Source organism: Haliotis asinina, chromosome 8 (assembly GCF_037392515.1).
Source record: "Haliotis asinina isolate JCU_RB_2024 chromosome 8, JCU_Hal_asi_v2, whole genome shotgun sequence".
NCBI lineage: Eukaryota > Metazoa > Mollusca > Gastropoda > Lepetellida > Haliotidae > Haliotis > Haliotis asinina.
This window is the reverse complement of record NC_090287.1, coordinates 61,939,380-61,963,294: the sequence shown is the minus strand read 5'-3', so window position 1 is coordinate 61,963,294 and position 23,915 is coordinate 61,939,380. Positions and strand designations below refer to the sequence as shown.

At 36.9% G+C, this 23,915-nt stretch overlaps 1 protein-coding gene across 5 annotated transcripts in view; it reads left to right on the top strand.

Annotated features, from left to right (window-relative positions):
• Window positions 1–2,882: 2,882 nt before the first annotated feature.
• The window catches only part of LOC137293658 (adenosine 3'-phospho 5'-phosphosulfate transporter 1-like), a 32,435-nt gene continuing 11,402 nt past the window's right edge, over window positions 2,883–23,915 (top strand). Inside the window, exons 1-2 of one of the 5 annotated variants that reach the window (XM_067824341.1) lie at window positions 2,883–2,927; window positions 3,026–3,062. In XM_067824341.1, the coding sequence (XP_067680442.1) occupies window positions 3,028–3,062 (35 nt within the window). In that variant the 5' untranslated portion in view covers window positions 2,883–2,927; window positions 3,026–3,027. The other 4 variants (XM_067824342.1, XM_067824343.1, XM_067824340.1 and 1 more) reach the window with 4 other exon arrangements.

Below are 23,915 nucleotides of genomic sequence, written 5' to 3'. Positions count from 1 at the left end.
TCTTTAAGGATTAAGATTAAATGTGTTAATTAAAGAACCGAGGTTGATTGGCAATTGAATCAAACCTATTCACTCGCCACGTGGTACAATGTCGATATCCCACCCCACCTGTTACCAAGATCAATACTTGATGGACAAACATCAGCCCACAATATTGACTTGCGACGTAAACTCACTTCAGTATTTAAAGGTTAATAACAACAATCAGGATAATAATACTATTTCCTTAAATCTTTAGTTTTGTGAGTGAGTTTTGTTTTACGGTGCCTTTAGCAATATTCCAGCAATATCACAGAGGGGGACACCAGAAATAGGCTTCACCCATTGTACCCATGTAGGAAATCGAACCCGGGTCTTCAGTGTGATGAGTGAAAGTTTTAACCACTAGACTACGCTCAACGATTTCATTATGAAAAGCCCTAAGGTGGTATTTTCGCCTTTGTATTCCTGATACAGGACCTTTTAAAAAAATATAGATAAAAAATCCGCTCGTGTGTTAGCGTTTACAAATGACATCAAACACAGGGTTATTCTATTCTATTTAATTTTCCGTCCAGTTATTATGACGATTCAACTTTAAATCCAAATGTTATTTCTGCAAAGTGTAATTGTGCAGTAAATGGTCATTCTTCCTAAATTGTTACACCCTGTGGGACTATTCATCCTTGGACTCACTGACCAATAATATTTTAACTAACTCTTCCCAATTGCTCAGCTGCAAATCTTCAAGTGTGGAGGAGCTAAAGACCCCTCCCTCACCAATCGGTGAGGCAACTAGTTTGAGTGATCTGGACTTTTCTCCATGAATAACTCCCTTGTGGATTGCGAGATATTACATAAAAATGTTTCACCCTAACATGGTAACAGGGAAAATAGAGCTAATAGAGCATTGCCTGGAGAGCCTAACTCACACGATCACTCAACCCTGCCCATTGCCAGTTGCGCCACACCATTTCAACGCTTTTTTCCCTAAACGTGGTTTTGCAGGGCAATAGCCAAATTCCGTGCAAAACGTGTTAAGCTGATCCACTTTTCGTGAAAACAATACAGGGCGAAGCCGAACAAGTGTTTCGTCAACACCTGTATCCTGAAAATATACTGTTAAGTGCACGATGTCTGGTTAACGGTTGTGTTAACCCGATTTTAATAACCACTGTGATACAAGCCAACTAGATCTAATCTTGACTCCCCCTTTGTCATGTTTTTAACCGCCCAAACCTGCCAGTTTATTCTTGTTGCGAGAAGGATTTGTCTATGTGTGTCCATTTACTTAAATGCATGTGTATATGTATGTTTCCCTTTTAGTGTTTAATTTACTACTATTTATTATATAGCATTTTATGACATTTTTATTTCATACATGTACATATGTCTGTAATATAATCATTTCATGCCACTCGACTCATTGCATTGTCATCGGTTTGTGTGTATAATGTATTTTTGTTTATTACATATCGAGGTGAGACTAAAACAGACTGTCTGTGTTACAGTGTAAACTATCGCCAAATGAGTTAACATGACAATAGTACGCTAAACCACGTTTATCTCGAACATGCTTATGACGAACTGCCAGGTATAACGAACTGGGGTTTTGTTTTGTTTTGTTTGTTTCGTATAAGAACTTCAACTATGCCGAATGTGGGAGAAAGATGATGTAAATATTAGCGTAATTTAGTTGACAACTGCAGCTGCTGTCACTGAGTGCATGACCTACTTTGTCTAATACATCAAAAAAATATTCATATTTGTTTGGATTCATCCAGAATATAAACTGCCACAGTCCTTATCAAACTGTCTCTGATCAGTGTATCGTAAGGACAAGCAGAAATTCGCTATTGTTAGGAGTCAAATTTGCCTTTATTAGAGATGTTGTTATGTTTTATCATTATTAGAGATGTTGTTATGTTTTATCATTATGCGGCCTAATCGCTGAAAGTATTAGTTATCTGCCATTGCTCCTTTGAAAGAGTAAGTGTGTTTGGTTTCTCGTCGCTTTTAGCAACGCCTAAGAAATATCACGACGGGGGGCATCAGAAATGGGCTTCACACATTGTAGGGAATCGAACTCAAGTCTTCGGCGTGACGAGCGAACACTTTGACCACTAGGCTCACCGCCCCTCCTTTGAATTGAATATATGAAAGGTCGCCACGTGTCAAATGCTCTCTTAAAGGTCTACTGAAGCTAGGATTCCTGTCTTTTATCTTTTGTCATGAAGTCGCGCTTTATGTTAAAACTAGTTCCAAATATTATAATCTATGTATACATGTTTACTCTCTATACCACATGTTATCATATCTATAAACTCATGTGACAAGTAATGATTTGTTGTTAAAATAAACTGCAGAATGAACAACCCGGCGGAGTGTATGATACAGGGAGAGCAGCTGTGCTGTCCTTGGTGAGAGGGCTCTTGTAGCGGTCACAGTTCAAATTAAACCTGTTGTATTGTAAATGACAAACTCTCATAAATCTTCACTAAAAACTCCGTATATGCAGTAATGTAAGCCAGCAATTTAAGAAGTTCGAGTGATGGAGTATTTTTTAAGGCCGCTTTTTAGAACTGTTGCAGCAAAGCTGAAATACAGCTCTGCCAACCCCCTTGACCCTCCACCCACACACCCTTGGATCCGCCAGTGTATAATATATTACGTTACACCGTTATAATTATGATTTATTATGTTTTAATGCCTTACATTTTTACATATTATAATTATAAATGCCAGCTTGAATTGCATTTATGATGTGGTGAATCTGAAAACATAGCTAACCAAACTCTCAGTGTCTAAAGAATTGTAGGACAGGGCAATAACCCACGGCCATATCTTTGATAGTTTCAGTTTTTATTCTCCCGCTGAAGGTAAAGCTGTTCAGCCGCGTAACGTACCGGAAGTTTGGAATATTGACTGACACGACGACAGTCTGACAGGTTTGTGTTTCGGTCTTAGATTTCTGTTCTTTCGTTCAGAATTTCTCAGTGACGCGATAGCATTAGTTTAGCATACAATGACAGTCTCGTTTCTCTAGAAATGATTCTCAGCAGTAAGAAAAATACAGTTCGAAGGTAAGTAAAACTACGTTGATCTTGTTGATATCTTAACTGCCTGTGCATCTGCTTTGCCGGTCCTAATCACGTAATGTGTTTTTGAAAGATGAGGAATCGTTTGGAATGCTGCTAATGGAGTCTCTTCTATTCAAACTCATTTGAAATCGTCTGCTTATAATGGTATATTGGGGTTTCAGTATCAATCACAAATTATAAGTGTTTTGTACTGACAACTATGAGGACCGTCAAAGTACAAATATGCCTCTGATAAGAATCTAACCATATCACAATAATTCCCGCCTTCGCAGTTCTACCCCACATGAACATCTAATCCTGACAACACTGACGTCGACCTAGACTAGTGTAGCACTGTCATGTATTCTAACCAAATGCCTCGCTTCACAACTTGGAAATATATAATTAACAATTGATGTTCGTGTTATTTGCCAAATTTGTTTCACTCATTGTCACTAATCTTGTGCAACGTCCAAGGATATGTTTACATGGATGAGCAAAGTGTCCTATCCATGAACTTCTGCTTTAATGTTAATTTGTGATGATGTTTGAATACTGACTTTGAATACAGTGTGAGCCATTATGGTATTCCTACCAAATATTTAGCAGTAACATCGTGATAAAGTTATGTTTGGTACTTTTTATGCTGTTAATCATGTTACATGTGTTTATATTTACTTTTGTATATTCAAAAGTATATGCAGTTCAAACAGGTAGGTGAAGATGGAATCATGGACCCACGTGATATTGCTAGATGTCAGTGTTGTCCTTTCCAGCTCCAAGGCCCAGTTTGTGCGTTCATCTGGCACTAGTTGTCATGAAGTGATTATGTGGAATAATTAAATCAGCACTAGCTTGATGTGTCATTGTTGGATGGTTGCTTCTGTTACAATATTGGGTACTTTATTAAGGATCATAGGATTATTTGTAATTTTTGTTTCTGGTTTGTCGCAAGGTTTTGTTTGTTAAAAGAATCATCAGTGTTATGATGATGTACGCATATGAATTGTATTGGGTGGTAAAGCCTTTCTATATTTATTATATGGGGAAGGTTTAATATTAGTGATACATATTTAGAAGTGTCATTACCTTGAAATTGTTGAATTTTTGTATCAACTTATAACATGAAATTATGTAACATTCTACATGATTGTCTCTTAATAATGAAATTAATTATTCTGTATTTTTATGCATGCATAAGTTAGCTATTTTGACCTGCAGTCAGTTAGTGTAATGCAGCAAAGCTAATCATTAATGCTGTGAATAGCATATTGGCACCTTGTTGAACTCATTAAGCCCGAGAGACACTCCACTACTCAACACCTGGAACCCCTCGCTTATTACTCGACTCGCTGGGCCGAGACCAATTAGCGCTAATCACACCTGATTTACCTCGCAGATTTGGGGGATGACAGAAAACTATCTAGTCGTACAAACAAGTCCTGATTGTTTAATTGTGTCATAAAGACATGTGTTGGAAGAAAGCAGGTGTGAATATGTAGCATGCATTGCAATGTTTTATGTAATTTTATTGCAAGTTTATCATGTAGACCTTTAGTGCAGTGTATATTTTTTTTATTTATTCAAATTCTTTCTTGTATCATTGTGCAAGGTTCATGTAGACCTTAGTGCAGTGTATATTTTTTTTATTTATTCAAATTCTCTCTTGTAACATTTTTCAAGGTTCAGTTCTGCAAACTATCTATGACAACAACATACTGTATTGAAGAATTTACTTATATATTTAGTGTTTTTTCGATCAGTAAAATGGAGCAATTGAATCCTACCACTGATTGGAGGTAGTATGTATTTTCATCTACAATTTACGCACACATAACTAGTACATAAAACATAATGGTTTTGGTGTACATGAAAATATAATCTTGACCTTGATACGAATGAATACATGTATTACAGAATTCTTGAAATGACTTGTCACTGAATTATTTATTGTGTTGTATAAACTTGCAGTTGAATCTCTCATAATATTTATAAGATGGGCATTACATAAATACATTACAGAGAGGGGTGTGACTTCATAAAGCAAGTAGCCCAATACAGGGATGAAAATAATTCTTGAATTGCTTATGTGCCCCGGTACAGTGGCACTTGTAAAATCACTCGCCCTGATAATTTTTCCACTATACCAGCCGATTCTCTTGTTGATTTTTTAAATAAACAACATAATTAACAATGGAAAGTCAACTGGACACTGGTACAGCGTGATACACAAATTAGCTTGCCCAACAGAAAAAAAACACTAGACTGGGACGTTGGGCAATGGGTTGTTTCCAACCCTGCCAATTTATACTAGCGCATCTGTTTATTTTACAGTCGTCACACAATCTGACTGGATGATTATATGCATGTGTATCGATACTGTAAATGATATACTATCCAGCTTTTATTGACGAGGGATCAACAGAGGCTGTGTTCATTGATACACATGATAATTACAGTTGATTTGATAATTACAGAGATCAAATACAAATGCTTCACACAATGCTTATGTAAATTGCATAGTAAAGTGACAATGCAAATCAACCTGAAACTTTCAACAGCTTGAACAAAATTGCTTGAAATACCATTTTGTGGTTTACCTGTAATAGCATATAATATTATTTCTGTCTATGGCTAAGAATTTTTTTGAATTACCAACTCACTCTGTGTTGCATTGTTGCAGTGACATGTATATAAATTTCATGCAGGCGGGCGACTTATCACTTTATATCCGATCAAGTAACATTATCAACTTTAGATTATGGAAAATAATTTGTTACAATTCAGTAAGCTTTAAACTAGTGGGTTAATTTAAGTCTAATCTACTCGAGCTTCGATGTATTAATTATTTGTGTTTGTACAAAATATTTCATTATGTGAAACATGTCAGTGTAAGAATAATATCAAAAAAGTAAATTTTAACTATCCTACCATATTTGAATTCTTCGTGTGTCCTTGAAATTTCATATGTTGTTTCCTATTTATTGAGAAGTTGTAGCAAATGTAATCTTCAGTAGCCTCTAAAGCAAAACATTTAATTCAATCAATGTGCATAAGAATATATAGTACCCATTCCCAATGGAGAGTGAAAGACACTTACCTCTGTACAAACATCTTGTAATCCCCTTTCTCGCCGACCTGTTCATTTCCCAAACGCTGTATAAGCCAATCATAATGAGTAGCAATTGCAATCAAAACACTTCTAATACTTCTTCTGATTGCCACTAAAGGTAGCATCGCTTGTAAAAAAGCTAATATTTGCTCAGTACTATGAAATTGGTTAAAGTACAGTTTTAAGAGGTGCTTTCTGTTGGCGCACATATGCGTCTCTCGCTGAATAAGAGGTGTTTTGTGCTGGTGCACATGTGCAGCTCTCGCTGTGAGGAGTTAATCTGTTGCAACTTGTTTAATGGGCGTTCTAGAAGTTGGTGAGAGAAAAATTAAACATACAGCTTTATGGATTACAACTTCTTGTTTATTACGTTGAGCGATGTTTCGATGTAGATTCTTACATCGTTTTCAAGCTTAATGTGAATACAACCAAATAGTGAGAAGCTTATATACATGGTATGTTGTGACAAACTGCGGATTAACATAAGTCTGCTTGGGCTGGTCTGTCACTTTGGTAAGTAAATTTAGTATGTTTTGACACGCCATCTCTACTCCATTGTCTAGCAACTGGGTTATCTGTGAAATGGGGTATGACCATGAAAAGGTACCTTATTAAAACAAAGCAAGAGATGTGTATCCCTTTGTTATCCCAGGGGTGCTGGGTGGGGCAGCATAGTGGTGAAAGCATTTGTCACACAGAAGACCCGGGTTCAATTACCCACATGGGTACAGTGTGTGAATCTCATTTCTGGTGTCCCCATCACGATATTGCTGAAGTATTGCTAAGACTTAGTAAAAGTGGCACAAAACTCACCCACATTCAGGCCCCCCTAAGTAATTGAAGGAATTACAGCAAATTTGAAGGAATTGCATCTCAAATGTAAACAAACGCAGCCCACTCGCGAAACAATTGCAGCGATATCGGTAGTTTAGCGGTAATAACAGAAACACATCGGCCCTATCGGAAGCAATGTCGGTAATACTGGAAACACGATCGGCCATCTTCGGAGATTTTTCGGTCGCGAGCGGAAACTCACGCAGCAAAACATGGCGTCGTTGGAAGAAGCACCCGTCTCGGTGAGATTTGTTTTTAGTTCCTACTATTACATTTTCATACTTATCCATCTTTGACCACCCGCGTTGAATGCGTTTAGGTATGAGGTGTTGTCGGGGCAATAGCTTATGTTTTTAGGAAAAGATTGCCACTGCAGAACAGAGTCACAAGTCATGCCCCTGGAGATTGTTTACATCTGAACATCGAAGTCGTGCCGATGATTACGAACATCATGAACGTGCGCCATGAAGAAGTTTATGAGCCATAATTATTCTTGCTACGAAGTGCAATTGACAAATTTAAACACATTTTACAAAAAAATGATGTTATATCTGGGGCACGTTCGTAATCATCGGCACGACTTCGATGTTCAGATGTAAACAAACTACAGGGGCATGACTTGTGACACTCTCCTAGAGTGACTATCTTTTCCTAAAAACATAAGCTATTGCCCCGACAACACCTCATACCTAAACGCATTCAACACGGGTGGTCAAAGATGGATAAGTATAAAAATGTAATAGTAGAAACTAAAAACAAATCTCACCGAGACGGGCGCTTCTTCCAACGACGCCATGTTTTGCTGCGTGAGTTTCCGCTCGCGACCGAAAAATCTCCGAAGATGGCCGATCGTGTTTCCAGTATTACCGACATTGCTTCCGATAGGGCCGATGTATTTCTGTTATTACCGCTAAATTACCGATATCGCTGCAGTTGTTTCGCGAGTGGGCTGCGTTTGTTTACATTTGAGATGCAATTCCTTCAAATTTGCTGTAATTCCTTCAATTACTTAGGGGGGCCTGACATTTATCCTGTCAAATGGCAAGTCATTAACAGGATTAACATTTGAGATGGTTAATCTAATCAATTTATAACATGATTGCATTTGAATATGGTAATACTTTTTGAACTTGATAAATGAAGTGTTTATACAATCGCTTGAACAATTCCAGTATCAGGAAGGGTTATGACAGTCATGGCTATTTGTTTTTGCACATCACAGTGCAGGAAAGCTGAGGAGTTGCCCATGCATATGCATGATATACAGGATGTGTTGGCAGCATTGTTATATAGGGAGCAGATGGTCTTTTTGATAGAGCTAAAACTTGAGATATATATCCTGAGAGTGTGTGCATGTTTGTGCATACAGGTGCAGGTTGACTGTGTGATATAACTAAAACTTGAGATACAGTCGAACCCTGCTTACTCAGACCCAACATATCCGAAAACCCCGCCTTTCGGACGATTTTTATATGAAACGAAACTTATGTTCATTAATTGTACTCGCTTAACTGGACCCCTTATGGACCCAGATAGTGAATTTTCAAATCATTCCCATAGATTTCCATTGAGAAATGATCCAGTTATCCGGACAAAAGATCTGTGCAACGTGCATGTGTATGTGTCACGTCAATACCGTTTACCGCTAGACTATGTGATTTCATTCTTAATCTATTGAAAGGCATTTGATATGAACTGATTAATTAGCCATCAAAACGCTAGGGATGCGTGTCACTTGGGTTGTTCATTAGGATTTGGCGGGTGTGACAACATCTTATCAGTAACGAAAACACATGTTAAGTAGAATTAAGGTAATCTACACTGTAATTGTACTGTATATAAATTGACCCCTGATCCTGTCGCAATGCAACTTAAAAATGATCTTAGTCATGTGATCCTGTCGGGAAGTTTACTTTCTGCAGACAGCATAAGTTCAAGGTGATTCTATATGTTTAGGGCATTTAGAATTAAAAAAGGAATATGCAATTGGGAAAATAGAGACTTTTTGTTATCGATTTATGTTTTTCATCTAGCTTACCACCTGAAGCTCCACATGCTACATGATTATGTCCAAGACAACCTGACAAATGGTAACCTGCGTTACGCCTTCCATGTGTTATCGGTACACTTATATGATACGATGATTCACTGTTATTACTATTCACTGTTGATTTATTGATATGTGTACATGAAAATATTTTGCTATCACTTAATTTTCACGATTTGCTTGTTTGATCCAGTTAACTGGACGTCTCCTATTTTCGAGTGAAACCAAAACATCCGGATAAACGGAGTTCGACTGTATATATGTTGTATGTATGCAAGCGTGACTCAAGCAAATTACAGGACACACACAAAGTTTTGTGCAGCCATAACCACCAGCCATGACAAATAAGGTAATCAGATGAGGAACAGGTACAATGGACTATTTATTGCATTCATTTTACTGAAGCAATTGAATAAAATTAAAGTTGCCTGACTGATTTGTGTTTGCAATACATTAATTATTACCAGACCAAGCTACTGATTGGAAATGCATAGCTGTGTAAAATTTGGAAATATTTCCCAGGTGTTGCCTAAAGTACAGGTAAAGTTTTGCAAGGAAGTTACACCTTAACCTTGGGGAGCAGAGGTTAAGATTTGGCTACAAGTGAAGAACACACACTTTTAACATGTTGGGTAGTCTTTCTTATGTTAGTGAAACTGATCACATACATTCCTCTTAATAGAAATTATCCTTTCAGGGATTTAGGTGATGTGAATTCCTGTGTCCCATACACATAAAACAAGAAAAAGCCCAGAAACTTTCTGTAAACATTTTGATCAAGTGACTGTCTGCTACTAGCTGGGTTATGGTATCATTTGCAATTTAATTACTGTAACAATGTGATTATCATGATACACAATACAATAACAATAGCTGAATTACAACAACATTACAATATGATATCATTCCATATTAATGATATTATTTAAGTGTCTTCAACCCTCATCTCTGAACAAGAGACTAATTCCCTCTTGCACCACTATGGATTGACTCATCTTTATGTGTCAAGGAAGGTCGTCTGAAGCAACACAAATAAACTCAGCTCAACAGAACATCTGCTTTCTATCAATATTTAGGTTTGATTCTGTCACAATTGCAGATTTCTAATGGCAGATGTTCTGGGATAAATTTATTGTAGCACTAACACTCGTGGTGGTCTATAAGTTGTCTATAAGTTGTAGCTGTATTACTCATAGTATACTGTAAGTTGTAGCCTTATTACTAAGGATATGCTGTAAATTGTAGTTATATTACTCAGGAAATGCAGCCAGCTGTAGCCAAATTACTCAAGATATGCAGTAAGTTGTAGCCGTTCTCAGGGCATTGTATTAGTTGTAGCCACATTACTCAAGACATACTTTAAGTTGTAGCCATATCACTCAGGGCATAGTGTATGTTACTGCCATAGCACTCAGGGCATAGTATAAGTTGTAGCTATATTACTCAGGGTATGGTTGATTTTATATGTCCCGTTGTGAAGAATTTACCAGTCGTATCTGGTTCTGGCTTATGGTGGAAAACCTAAAGTCATGCATGAAAAACTGCACATATGCCTTGTGATACTGCAAAAATTGATATTGCCAATCACACAACGATGGCATAAAATGTTTGTTAATGGTGTAATGGTTTGACTTTCACAGTTGGTCAAATGCTTTTTTGACAGAATGGGCAGAACATTATGTAGTCAGTTGTAGAACATGTCACTTGTGTCTGAAATTACCTAGTCAGATACAACAATGGACGAAATGATGTTATCTAGGCTGTTTCACAGAAGGTTGCGGGGTAGAATAGGCCTTCAGCAACCCATGCTTGCCATTAAAGACAACTATGCTTGTCGTAAGAGGCGAGTAACGGGATCGGGTAGTCAGGCTTGCTGACTTGGTTGACACATGTCATCGGTTCCCAATTGCACAGATCGATGCTCATGTTGTTGATCACTGGAGTGTCTTGTCCAGACTCGATTATTTACAGACCGCTACCATATAGCTGTAATATTGCTGAGTGCGGCATTAAACTAAACTAAACTAAACTAAACTAAACTAAACTCACTCACTCACTCACTCACTCACTCACTCACTCACTCACTCACTCACTCACTCACTCACTCACTCACTCACTCACTCACTCACTCACTCACTCACTCACTCACTCACTCACTCACTCACTCACTCACAAAACTCTCATAAGCCAAAGATATTGAACCTGTCCTCATAGCAATCCTACCTCCTACGCAGTAACATTGACTTATGGTCATAGTGCTATGTGAGCTAAATGAAAAGGGGCCATGGAGCCTATCAACACAGAATATCAAATTTCAGTATGCATATGCTCTAGGACATTGTCGACATAAGGTTAAATGTCCAATAATGTGAAATTAGTCATTTTTGATGGTGAAAATGATGATTAGATGTTTTATTCATCAATGGTTATGAAAGTGTGTCCATGTGAACCCTTGAATATATAATATGTCATGTATATATCATGTTTATATGAACATGAGACAGGTGTTGATGTATTTATTACATGCTGAAGTCTACTAGCGTTTAGACTGGCTTCGAACCATCGGTGAAAAAAACGTTATACCATTGCAGTCAAAGCCTGAGTCAAGACGAAACAGTTACCACAAGTAAGCTCATGTAAAATTAATCAATACAGGATGACTTTATCATGTATATTCTGAGGAATGTTTTATATTGAGATATTGATGTATTAGTAAATTTTTAATGTCCAAATTTGTGAAACTTGATACAAAATGAATAATTCACTGACACAGAATCTTACATATCTTAAAGTAACAGTAATGTCAGACGGCCAGGCAGAAAATTATATTTTATCCATATAATGGGTGAGTCTTGTATTTATCATGTTTATTAGCATAAAGTTGATTAACTGAAAGTGGATAGGTAATCTTTATGTCTGCACATACACAAAATATGAATCCAGATAGTAATATGAATTGTAATCCAAAAGTTTCTGTGTTCTGTAATCTGATTGGTTGAAAAACATGATTAAATGGTATTAGATTCCCTTAAACTGAAAGACTGTTCAGCGCGTATTGACACGTAAACAATTGTTTTGTTGTGTCATCAACAGTGGTGACGTCATTCAAATCTTATTGTGACGTAAAGTTAGAATGACGTCACAAATGAGCAACTCCAGATACTACCATGAGAACCAGCTGAAACGGCCAGCTGATGACACTTCACTGCTGTGTCCGTATTTGATGTAAACGAGTGCAGACACTAAAACCCCTTTGGTTTACTTTTGTGTTTACAATGTCGATAAACATCATGTGTTGGCCAATTTCCGGGTGTTATTGAGTATTTGAAGCACAGGAATATTTCATTTGAAACCTCCGGCTGACGCCGTAGGTTCCAAATGCATTCCCGGAAATTGGCCAACACATGATGTTTATCTCCTAATTATGATATGATACTGTTGATTCAACATGTTGATGCTGACATCCAAGGTGTCTGACAGGACTCCAGATATTTTTCCAACATCAGGAGTACATACTCAAACTACAGAATATCCGGAAGTACTGGAAATACGTTTAGTACATTTAGATGACTGAATGGAATTTCATATAGTAGCAGGAATCTTGTGTTTTCTTTCATATATGCACCACAACATTGCTACTCATGTGTAAACAGGTCAGTAAACAATAAAACAATACTCTTTCAGATAAATATGTCTGTAAATGATTCTAAGATCATACACCCTTGCTGTGGTGTGTATCTGCTATTTCCTAACATAGCATGCATATTTTGTACATACGCCAATACCATGCTTATCTGGAGCCCTGCTCTGGGTTATATGACTACCTATCTATTCTACGATCTTGTTATTCATTTCAGCGTACATACACCTACAAGATATACAAGGGAGACCTGTCAACCTGTCTGTTGTGCTCACTGTTCTGTAAAACCTGAATAGTTGCTTATCTTCAGTGTCCTCATAAACTTACTTAATGGTCTCTTGTATCACAGATAACAGTTAATTGATAATATTTTGTCAACCTGAACAGATATCATTAAATGTTCAATTAAGGCTCGATTGGCAGATGTCTTCTTTTTCTAATACTGCTGGATCGTAGGTCTTTTTATGTCACATATGTTCGGATGTTTACTTGCGAAATAGCAAGGCTGGTTGTATCATACACACAATGCAAATACTCGGATGATGACTTGTGTTTGAGATAAGGTTGTATTCGGTTGGTGACAAATGTTTTACAGCTGTTCAAATGAAAATATAAAACTTGAAATACATTTCGGGCAACAAAAGTAGAAATAAATATTCATTTAACTTGGAAACAATTGTTTGTTATGTAATGGAAGCAGCTTTTTGTGTAGTAGTATTTATTGATACTGATGTGAAATGTTCTCTTTAGTAAAGCTCTACCATGTGTAGTGTACAATGTCTGTTTTTGAAAACATGTAAAGGGAAAAAATAATTAAAGGTCACATGCAACCAAAAAATCAAACATAATTAAACCACAGTTATCACTTGTTCATGACATATAAAATGCATTGGTAATTGTGAAAGAACAAATTAACAAACTTATAAACGTATTAGCGCAAATCAAATGTGCAATATTTTGTGCTTGGGTCTACCTCCCTCGAAACGAAGCAGACAGTGTGAATAAGCCAGACATTGACTTTTCTGTGACAGTGTCTGCTTATCACAATCAACATGTCTTTTTTCTTCTTGTAATGAGTCGATTATATACTTGTTTGTGTACTTAACCAAGATGAGACTACTGCTCATGACCTCATACTCTGGACAGGCATAATGTTTTGAGCTCTGCGAATTAATTCACTGCGCATACGTTATGAGCGCAGCGCAGCATAGCTGTTGAAACCAGTTTTTCCATTGGGGAAAATTAGTGAATCGTTTGAACTCTGATTTCGTATGCTTTTTGTGTCGCATTTTTTTTTCAAACTTTATAGGTTGAATTGGCATTTTTTATGATATGTTTCAGTAAGTGCATGGCGAAAGGTATCAGATTCTGCAAAGTTGTGTTTTATGTTGCATGTGACCTTTAATAGAATGATGTATGTTTAGCGGGTAGATGACTTAATTTAAGCTACAACTTTCAATTTGTCCATTCCCTTTTGTGCTGAGCTGACAGTTTTTGTAGATAAGGACATCATGAAAGTTAGAGATACTCTCACCATGTTTACAGTGGGTATGTCTGTGGGCCAGATATACCTAACAGGTACACAGATATTATCTTATTTATGCCCCGAAGTTATATCATTATTTACAATGTGTTCCCGTTAACCATTGTGAAGTATGTACTCCTACAAGATACACACTGCCTCAAGCAGTTTTGTTGATCTAGGGTCGACTGTTTATCTTTAAAGGTGGAATGTTTGTTAATTCAGTGTCATAGATAATGTCAGATTAGTATCTAGTCAATCTTAACAGGTTGTAAGTTATAAAATATTTAATTATCAAGCAACGTCTAGGTAGGAACATATGTCACTGATTGACACTTTAAGCCAGAAGAATGGGAGTTGGTTTCCATATTGTCTCCTGGCTTTTCAATCTGCCTTGTCATTACTCCTGCTGATCATAAAGAACAAAACAACCCAACACACAGGTGCTGTGTGAATCTGTCTACTGGGGATGCAACTGAAAATGGAGACTGTTGACTTGTTTGACATGCAGTTTATCCAAACATTCTTTTAACTTTTTGTCCATGTGCGGTGTATTAGTCTAGGTGCTGTCCTGTGTGAAACATATATCTTGCCAAGTTGACACATGCTCATTCATAGATTAAAATTACATTCCAAATTTTGTGCTTTTCACTTTTTAAACATATTTAAGGACTTATTTTGTTCAGTAATGACAGCAGATTTCTTGAAAGCCAGTTTGTATATAGTATGCATGTGTGTACTCAATACAGTGCCTATTGTATGTAACGCTATCTGTTGGAAATATAAACTGAAGAAATAAAAAAAAAACTAAACAAAACAATTTCCTTGTATGTTTCAGTATTTAATCATGTTCGCCCAGCCGTTGTAGTAGGATTCTTGATTACTTATTTAGTTCAGGCAGTTTAGTTAATGCTCAGTATTTGTTCTTCATGTGCCGTGCTGTGTAATTTCAAACATTGATATACATTAAGTTTCATACATTGATAGGTTGATATACAGTGTTCTATATTGATACATTGATATACAGTAATCATGGTACTGAAAATCTGTTGTTATGTATTCATACATTGATATACTGAATATAGAAAGTGTGATATGTCAATATATTGATATACAGCAAGCATGGTAAGAGTTATGTATCGATATGCTGATATACCGTAATCACTGACAGTACTGAAAATCTGTTGTTAAATATTCATCAATTGATATATTATTTTACATTTTTGTATTGTTGTAAGCTATTTATAAATTTAGCTCACATATTCACACAACTAGTACATGATCAAGGCGCTAGTAGATTATAGAAATATGATACAATTATATATTGATATAAAGTGTTATATATTGATATACAGTAATCATAGTACTGAAAAACTGTTATACTTTCATATACAGTGTTCATTCTAGGCCACACCCTCGTGCCATTCATGCTGTAATATTTAACAGGGCACACCGCACAGGTATGGGCGGGTCATGTCAGCGTTTCCATAAATGTAAATCTGAAAAGTATCACGATTTTGTTTTGCTTGGCAACTCAAGCAAATCTCAGACTCTTTGGTCTCTCTTGTTGATGTTACTAAGATTGAAAGTTTTAAAAAGGAAGTGAACGCATACAAGTAATGAATGGCTAAAAATTCCTAGACATTTGACATGACACACAATAATGTCTATATGATCCACATGACTGGGGCTGGGGACAAGAAACGCTTGAATGAACATTGTATCTGTTGATATATGGGAAGTGTTAATCATTGTTATATTAATGTATGGTAAATGTTTTACATTAATGCATTGATATACAGTAATTTCAATGCATCATTACATGGATACAGTGCCATACAGTAGTGTTATAAATGATACACAGAGATAATTTGTCTGGTATGGATGGGTGCATTTTTGTATTTACACATTTACGTATGTATATTCAGTAAGTGCTATACATGGACATACATTTCATCAGTTCTGATTTGACAACAATGTCGATGGGATAATCAAACTAATGTCATGTACTTCATCTAGTTGGCTGTCCATTTTCCATAAACACAACAAACTTTGCTGATAAATACTTGATAAGAATACAGAAGTAAATTGAGCATGATTAGCCAGAAGATTTACTTGTTATGAGATTGTGACACATATGTATTCTGTTTAGTGTTATTAGCTTGTTATAAGAAGACCCATGCAGGTCTGGGGTAGAATAGGCCTTCAGCAACCCATGCTTGCCATAAAAGATGACTATGCTTGTCATAAGAGGCGACTAACGGGATGGGGTGGTCAGACTCGCTAGTAGTACAATTTGTGAAAAACATCATGTAACATTTCTTCAGCTTTGATAACTAGTGCAATAGTGCCAGGTCTTTAGAGCATTCAGGACAGCGAAACATCTTGTGTCTCTTGTGCACCAAAGTAGATAAAATCACAATCCGTGACTAAACCATAGTATAGTAAACATCTCCTTATTTAATTTTGTTAGATTTAAATTGATCAAAGTCATATCACATTTCATTCCATTTATTCTTTGGGGTAAGGATTCATGTTTTGGCCATAACAACGTACAGATCATCACACATGATGATATATTTGTCTGGACTCTGTTATTGCAACCCATGAAGATCTGACTTAGAACTGGTCTTCCATAACCCATGCTTGTCATCAGAGGCAAATAATGGAATTAGGTGGTCACACTTGCTTACCTTTGTTGACACATGACTTTTTGTCCAAGATGCAAATATTGATGCTCATGCTGTTGATTGCTAGATTGTCTGGTTGCAGACTGCTGCCATATAGCTTGAATACTGCAGAAGGGAATGTTGCATAAACTAAACTTACTCACCGTGCGTTCCAGGATGTTCCTGTTTCAGGACCTCCAAGTGAAATCAATGGAACATTACTTATGTATTAATGATATCTTAATCAGGAAGTGTTTCAGTTCAGACCATCTGGTTAAATAGTTAAAACGTTGCGCAATGTATTTATCTAGTGCATTGTAGTTCTGTGTAATAGAATAATGTTGTCCCTTAAACAAGCAAGTCTAGACAAGAGAACTTAGGACACCAGTCTGTCATATATATATGTTTTCAGAAATTACCATTTAAACTATTGATTACCTGAAAGACATTTGCAAGTCTGTTATCATGTTACATGCCATATTCATTTTAGTATTAATATCTCAGTGACAAAAACAACAGACACCAGATGTGAATACCATGCAAATAATTTTATGGTCATTCTTTAAACCACTGGATCATTATTGCCATATCGTCTTGTCTGATTGGAATCACCTGACTTGGATCCAGCTGTGCTTCAGTATGATTGAAGGAGTGAGTGAAGAAGTGATTGAGTGATTGAATAAAGGTGTGAGTGAGTGTTTTTATGTTGCTTTCAGCAATGTTCTAAAAATATCATGACTGACACCAGAAATTGGCTTCATACATTGTACCCAATTGGGAATCGAACTGACAAGCAGACACTTTATGCATTGGGCTACCACACCTCCCCACATCAGTATCACCTTTCAGTATGACATTGTTCAACATTTAGCATGAAAGCTAAAGAATCCTTGTCACAACCTCTGTGTTACAACCTAGAGGTTTAGGGTCCCTTGTTTATACCACTACAGCAGCAGAACAGAAGGTACTCTTGTCAGCAGTTTCTGAGAATATGTCATCATGAACTTATGAAGTAATTTCTCTCAAAATTCATGAGTTGCTTAGTTTGAAATTTATGTTAATAAAAGCTCCCTACTCCAAATGAACTAGCTCCTATTCATTGTTCATTTCCTTCAGAAATGTCTCTCTTTCTGCAAAGATCCAATTAAACTTAATCCTTTCCACAGTTAGACAGTGGACAGGGGTGAACATCAGTTGCTTGTTTTGTGACAACAGGTTGCCATGAATTATTGATCAGTCATATAGGAAGTATAAAATTTTATACAACGTGTTAGGCATATCTCCTTCTGGTGCTTGGTAATCAATAAATAAGAGATGTGCATGGAGATAGAGATGATCTAGGTCCTACGTACATGGCTGTAGTGGGGAGACAGCTGGTGCATCTGCTGGCGGATGTCCATGTCTGACACATCACCACATCACGCCAACTTGGAAGCTATCGCAACTCTCACTGTAAGTATGGAAAAATGTAACATTCGCATGTTGATGTTTCCATCCACTGATTTAGAAAGTAATTAATTCAGGTCCAAAGAATAATCTCTTTATCGTTGCCCACTACTTGAAAGTAAGTATGTTGTAGTCCAAAAGAAAATGTCACTAACGACTTTAACATGTCTAAGATGGTGGTGTAGTCTGTTGGTTAAGACACTGCCTCAACACGCTGAAAGACTTGGGTTGATTCAACTTGCATGATATAGGTAGACTGTGTAAAAGTTGCTGAAACCCCTTTCTGATGTCATGGGCATTTTGTTCCATGGACAATGCCAAAAACTGTGTATCCTCACTTGACATACTGTCCCAACTGAATGTAGATTTAGGTCACAAATGTTAAGAGTGTTTTTCTGAAAGTGGTCTCAATTCTCTGTTGTCTTATGTTAACTGTTAGGGGACCCACATATCTGTACATTGTCAATCAACTTCCAAAGGTATCTTCTTTCACCATGTTCATGTCAAATGTCTGTCTATGAACTCTGAATGTGATACATGGGGGATACCAGAAGTAGGAACAGTTCTAATGTGGTGAATGATTAGGATTCAAACAGTTTTCTAAATCAGAAAGTACCTTTAGGAGTGTTGAAATATTTAAGATGAAAAACAGCCTCCATTGCCTGTTATGCCAAAATGTGTGTGGGCACCTGTCATATGTTAATATGAATGTACAGGAAAGACTGCTTTGCTTCGGGAATGGTGACACTGGAAGGTGATCAAACAAATTCTCCAAACATGCTTAAAAAAGCATACACTGTCCTACAAAACTATTAAAATTTTATTTACATTGATTAGCTTATTGAATGTTTGGCAATGTTCCTAAATAGACATTTCGTGTTCTTGTATAGTTAAACTGTAGAAGACATTCAGTATCTAAGAACAGTATGATACATGTATGAGTGGTCATACCAGGCTTTCAGATATTGTCAGTCATGAAATAGGGCAGTTGTGTTCATTATCATTTATACCTGACTTTCAAATCAAGTTATTTATGTTGTAGTATGTGTTTTAGTTATCTATTCTTTTTGAAGACAGATGGGGTTGTGGAATGCATAAATGAGCATCATTGACTTGTACTTGACAGTATGCTCAAGTGCTTGATTTTCATTGTAGAAGATACAATTTCATGACATTTTTTGTGGGTTACATCATCTTTTCATTCTGAAATTGTTACAGGGATTGTTCTAGCCTCATGATCAGGTAGAACTGAACAGTAAGTGAACTGTTCTATTTGATGATGGGGCTAGAGCAGTAAGTGAACAGTTCTACCTTATGATGTGGCTAGAACAAGCCATGAAATGTTGTATTCCAGAATAAAAAGAAGATGTGTTACTCAGAAAAAACTCGGTGTTCAATGTGCTTCAAGTTCTTGAATGCCTTGTATATCCAACATGGTAGCAAATTGAAAGTTGCAACATCCCATCATGAAATGTACCTTTGCTGACTTGTTTTTATTAATTATGAATGTGATGGCGTGTGTAATGACATCATGATCCACCATATTGTCTAGGGTTTGTGGTTGGGCACCCTGATAACCGGTTAGTTCAGTTGTTCGATTGAGGTGCTGGGTGAAACATGTCTGTCTCTGGCCACAGGAATGAGCAATCTTTGATAGATCCATCACCACCAGGCCACCTCAGTTGTAGAGCAAGTAGAAGCATATTGCTGTCTATTGAACATGAACAAGTTTATCGGACAAGATACCATTCACTCAGAAAGCCGTAGATTCACATCAGTTTATATTGTTCGTGATGGTATCATGAGTGCAGAAAGCCGTAGATTCACATCAGTTTATATTGTTCGTGATGGTATCATGAGTGCAGAAAGCCATAGATTCACATCAGTTTATATTGTTGGTGATGGTATCATGAGTGCGACCAGCCTTTGAAGGACTCTATTTTAGCCTGTTGTTGCTTCCGACCTCTGATATGATCAAGGGAAACATAATTTGCAACATTTGCTTCTGAGGCTTCTTGTTGAACTATACCTTTCAACACAACATAGTCGTGATGATAATGCTACCATGGGTCATACAGTCTGACCCTACAATGAGCTTGTGTCATGTGTGCATTTTGATACAAGGCTCACCTAAAGCATTTCGAAACTGCTCTGGTGCAACCTGAAATTGCAAAATGCAGCCACATATTAATATCACCTCGTTCCAGTGCAGGTACATATTTTGTTGTTGAAAGAACACAGACTTCAGCTGGAAAACAGAATAATGACAAACTGGCTTGGAGCAGTGATGGATGACGACACAAACAGTGATCGAATAGCTATTACTGTTCATATCATGAAACTTTACGAAATAAGTTCTTATCAGTCCAAGAATAATTTGGTTATAATGAATGTTCTAAATCATCAATAACAAAACTTAAGCTTTATGTACATAATATAAATTAAGGTGCAGGTGCAACTGGTGTTTATCAGCTGATACAAGGTCATCTCCGAAAGGTTGTACCAGCTGCAAGTAGCCCTCATTTCCTTCAGTGTCAAGCTCTGTGATGTTTGCTTTTGAGTGTCTGTTTGTGGATTGTGTTAAAGCATTTGGTCTTAAAAATCATAGTTCCAGTTTAGATATATTGTCTTTATGTACTGTGTTATTCCTTCATGAGGTTTGAAGGTTGTTGATTGCAAGAAAGTACATGCTTGCGTCTTGCGTAAACTTAAGTTAGCAGGACATTTTCTGTCTGATAATAAAATTATTGTATTTTGTTTCCGAGTGGTGTATGTATGATGATCTGATGTTGAATATAGTATTCTTTTTCTTTATTATATTCTAAGGGCATTAAAATCCTATGTACATTGTACTATGATCTGAGGTTAGCAGGACATTATATGATGTTTCCAAGTGGTGCATGTATGGTGGTCTGAGGTTGAATATAGTATGCTTTTTCTATATGTGGTTGTTTGGGCATTTCCTATGTACTGTGATCTGTTGTTAGGGCATTTCCTATGTACTGTGATCTGTTGTTAGGGCATTTCCCATGTACTATGATCTGAGGTAAGGGCATTTCCCATGTACTATGATCTGAGGTAAGGGCATTTCCCATGTACTATGATCTGAGGTTAGGGCATTTCCCATGTACTATGATCTGAGGTTAGGGCATTTCCCATGTACTATGATCTGAGGTTGGGGCATTTCCCATGTACTATGATCTGAGGTAAGGGCATTTCCCATGTACTATGATCTGAGGTTAGGGCATTTCCCATGTACTATGATCTGAGGTAAGGGCATTTCCCATGTACTATGATCTGAGGTTGGGGCATTTCCCATGTACTATGATCTGAGGTTGGGGCATTTCCCATGTACTATGATCTGAGGTTGGGGCATTTCCCATGTACTATGATCTGAGGTTAGGGCATTTCCCATGTACTATGATCTGAGGTAAGGGCATTTCCCATGTACTATGATCTGAGGTTAGGGCATTTCCCATGTACTATGATCTGAGGTTGGGGCATTTCCCATGTACTATGATCTGAGGTTGGGGCATTTCCCATGTACTATGATCTGAGGTAAGGGCATTTCCCATGTACTATGATCTGAGGTAAGGGCATTTCCCATGTACTATGATCTGAGGTAAGGGCATTTCCCATGTACTATGATCTGAGGTTGGGACATTTCCCATGTACTATGATCTGAGGTTGAGGTATTTCCCATGTACTATGATCTGAGGTAAGGGCATTTTCTATGTACTATGATCTTAGGTTGGGGCATTTCCCATGTACTATGATCTGAGGTAAGGGCATTTCCCATGTACTATGATCTGAGGCTAGCAGGACAAGATGTATTTGTAATAATCTTAAGTACATTGGACAATCAGGTAGTAAATGCGTATATGAGAGGTATCTGCTGTTTCGTTTTTAGCATCTTTCCCTGTCTTTCTGTATGATATAGATGACAGGTTCATCCAGTGTAGACTTCCAGTCTAAATATTGATGAGTGCTAGTGTAATGCAAAGGAAACAAATATATCTGTGACAAAGGATAATATGGGTATATGCTGGATAATATCCTCATTCATTTACCATATCATTTGCACAGATGATTATTTAATATGAGTGTGTGGGTTTTTTCAACTGATAGCAACTTAACAGTATGTTTCATATCCTAATGTTTTAAATTTAGGTGATAACTGTACTGTTTTTGACGAATTGGGGATGTATACTGGTGGTAATATAGCTGCAAATTTAGTTATATTGGAGATATCCGTGCAGATATAATGCTGAATTTGCGGCTATATAACCACCATTATATGTCCCCAAGTCATCAAAAACAGTACAGTTATCCCCATTCTAATTCAAATCGTTTTATGCTGTGTTTTCATGAAAGACCTTCATTGCTAAAACATTAAAACCAGGTCAAAGTTCATAGGTCAAATATTAGTTGAACTTGCACCATAACCAGAAAATGTAGTTCCCTTTTCAAATTTCAACATGTTTGTTATGTGCACAGTGACTAAATCTGACAGTGATGAATAAACCATAGTGTCATAGCTAAAATGGATGGAATTATCATGAAACCATCCTCTTGTCAGAAATGAGTGGGCTGCTACAAATGTTATGGCCCACTGATTCCTCAACAAAGAGTCATTATCAGTTCTTTTGCCAAATGAAGTCACAGCAGGTGACGTCACGCTCCATGATGATATCATAAATCTTGTTTCATGATCTAACACTGCTGACTAAACAGATCATCACAATGAAATGTATAATACGTTTTAGTCTTATTTAATGCAAAGTCCATCCAGTTTAGTGGAATTGGGGAGTTAATTGACCAAGCTAGGGCTTTTACAAATTGCAATGCCCTGAAAAATAGCACTACCCCAATAGTGTAGGGATACATTCAAAGGTTTCAGAGAATCGTTTTTTTCGAGATTGTGACCATATATGCTGATTTTACGGTTGGAAAATTATAGCATTGAGAAATCAGAACTCATGTTACATATAAAATTGAATTACAATGTAGACAAGACACATTATTTCACACACACTCAGAGTTTGCTACCAGTCCTCCTTGAATGTTAGAAATATTGTCAGTTTTATTTAGTTCCAATTTGAAGCTGAGGTATGCATCTGGAAGTGGTTCAGAATGATAGGCCCATGCTTGTCAATGTGGACAGCCATCTTTGAAATTGACTTATTAGCAGAATTAAGTAGTCTCGGTTCGCTGGACCAGCATGTATTTCAAACGGTTTAGAAGACCCAGCACTTATGTCATATATGCTGTTTGGGAGGTTAATGAATGAAGTGACATCGCAAAGCAGCAGGATCTTGCTTGAAGCAATATTTTGAACTATATTTTTAACTAATGCCTCAGGCTAAAATCAACTCATCACTTCACAACATCATTACATGCATATGTGGGTTGGGACGGTTGTATATCTTGACAAACATTATAGGCAGAAAGGATCTAAAACCATGGGGTACCTCCATGCATATTCAGGACTTCAAACTACAGAAGCTGTTGCTCCTGCTTTCTAACATGTGATGTAATGGTTTCAACAGGACATCCTCTTTGGTGTGACCATTATGAAGAGAATAC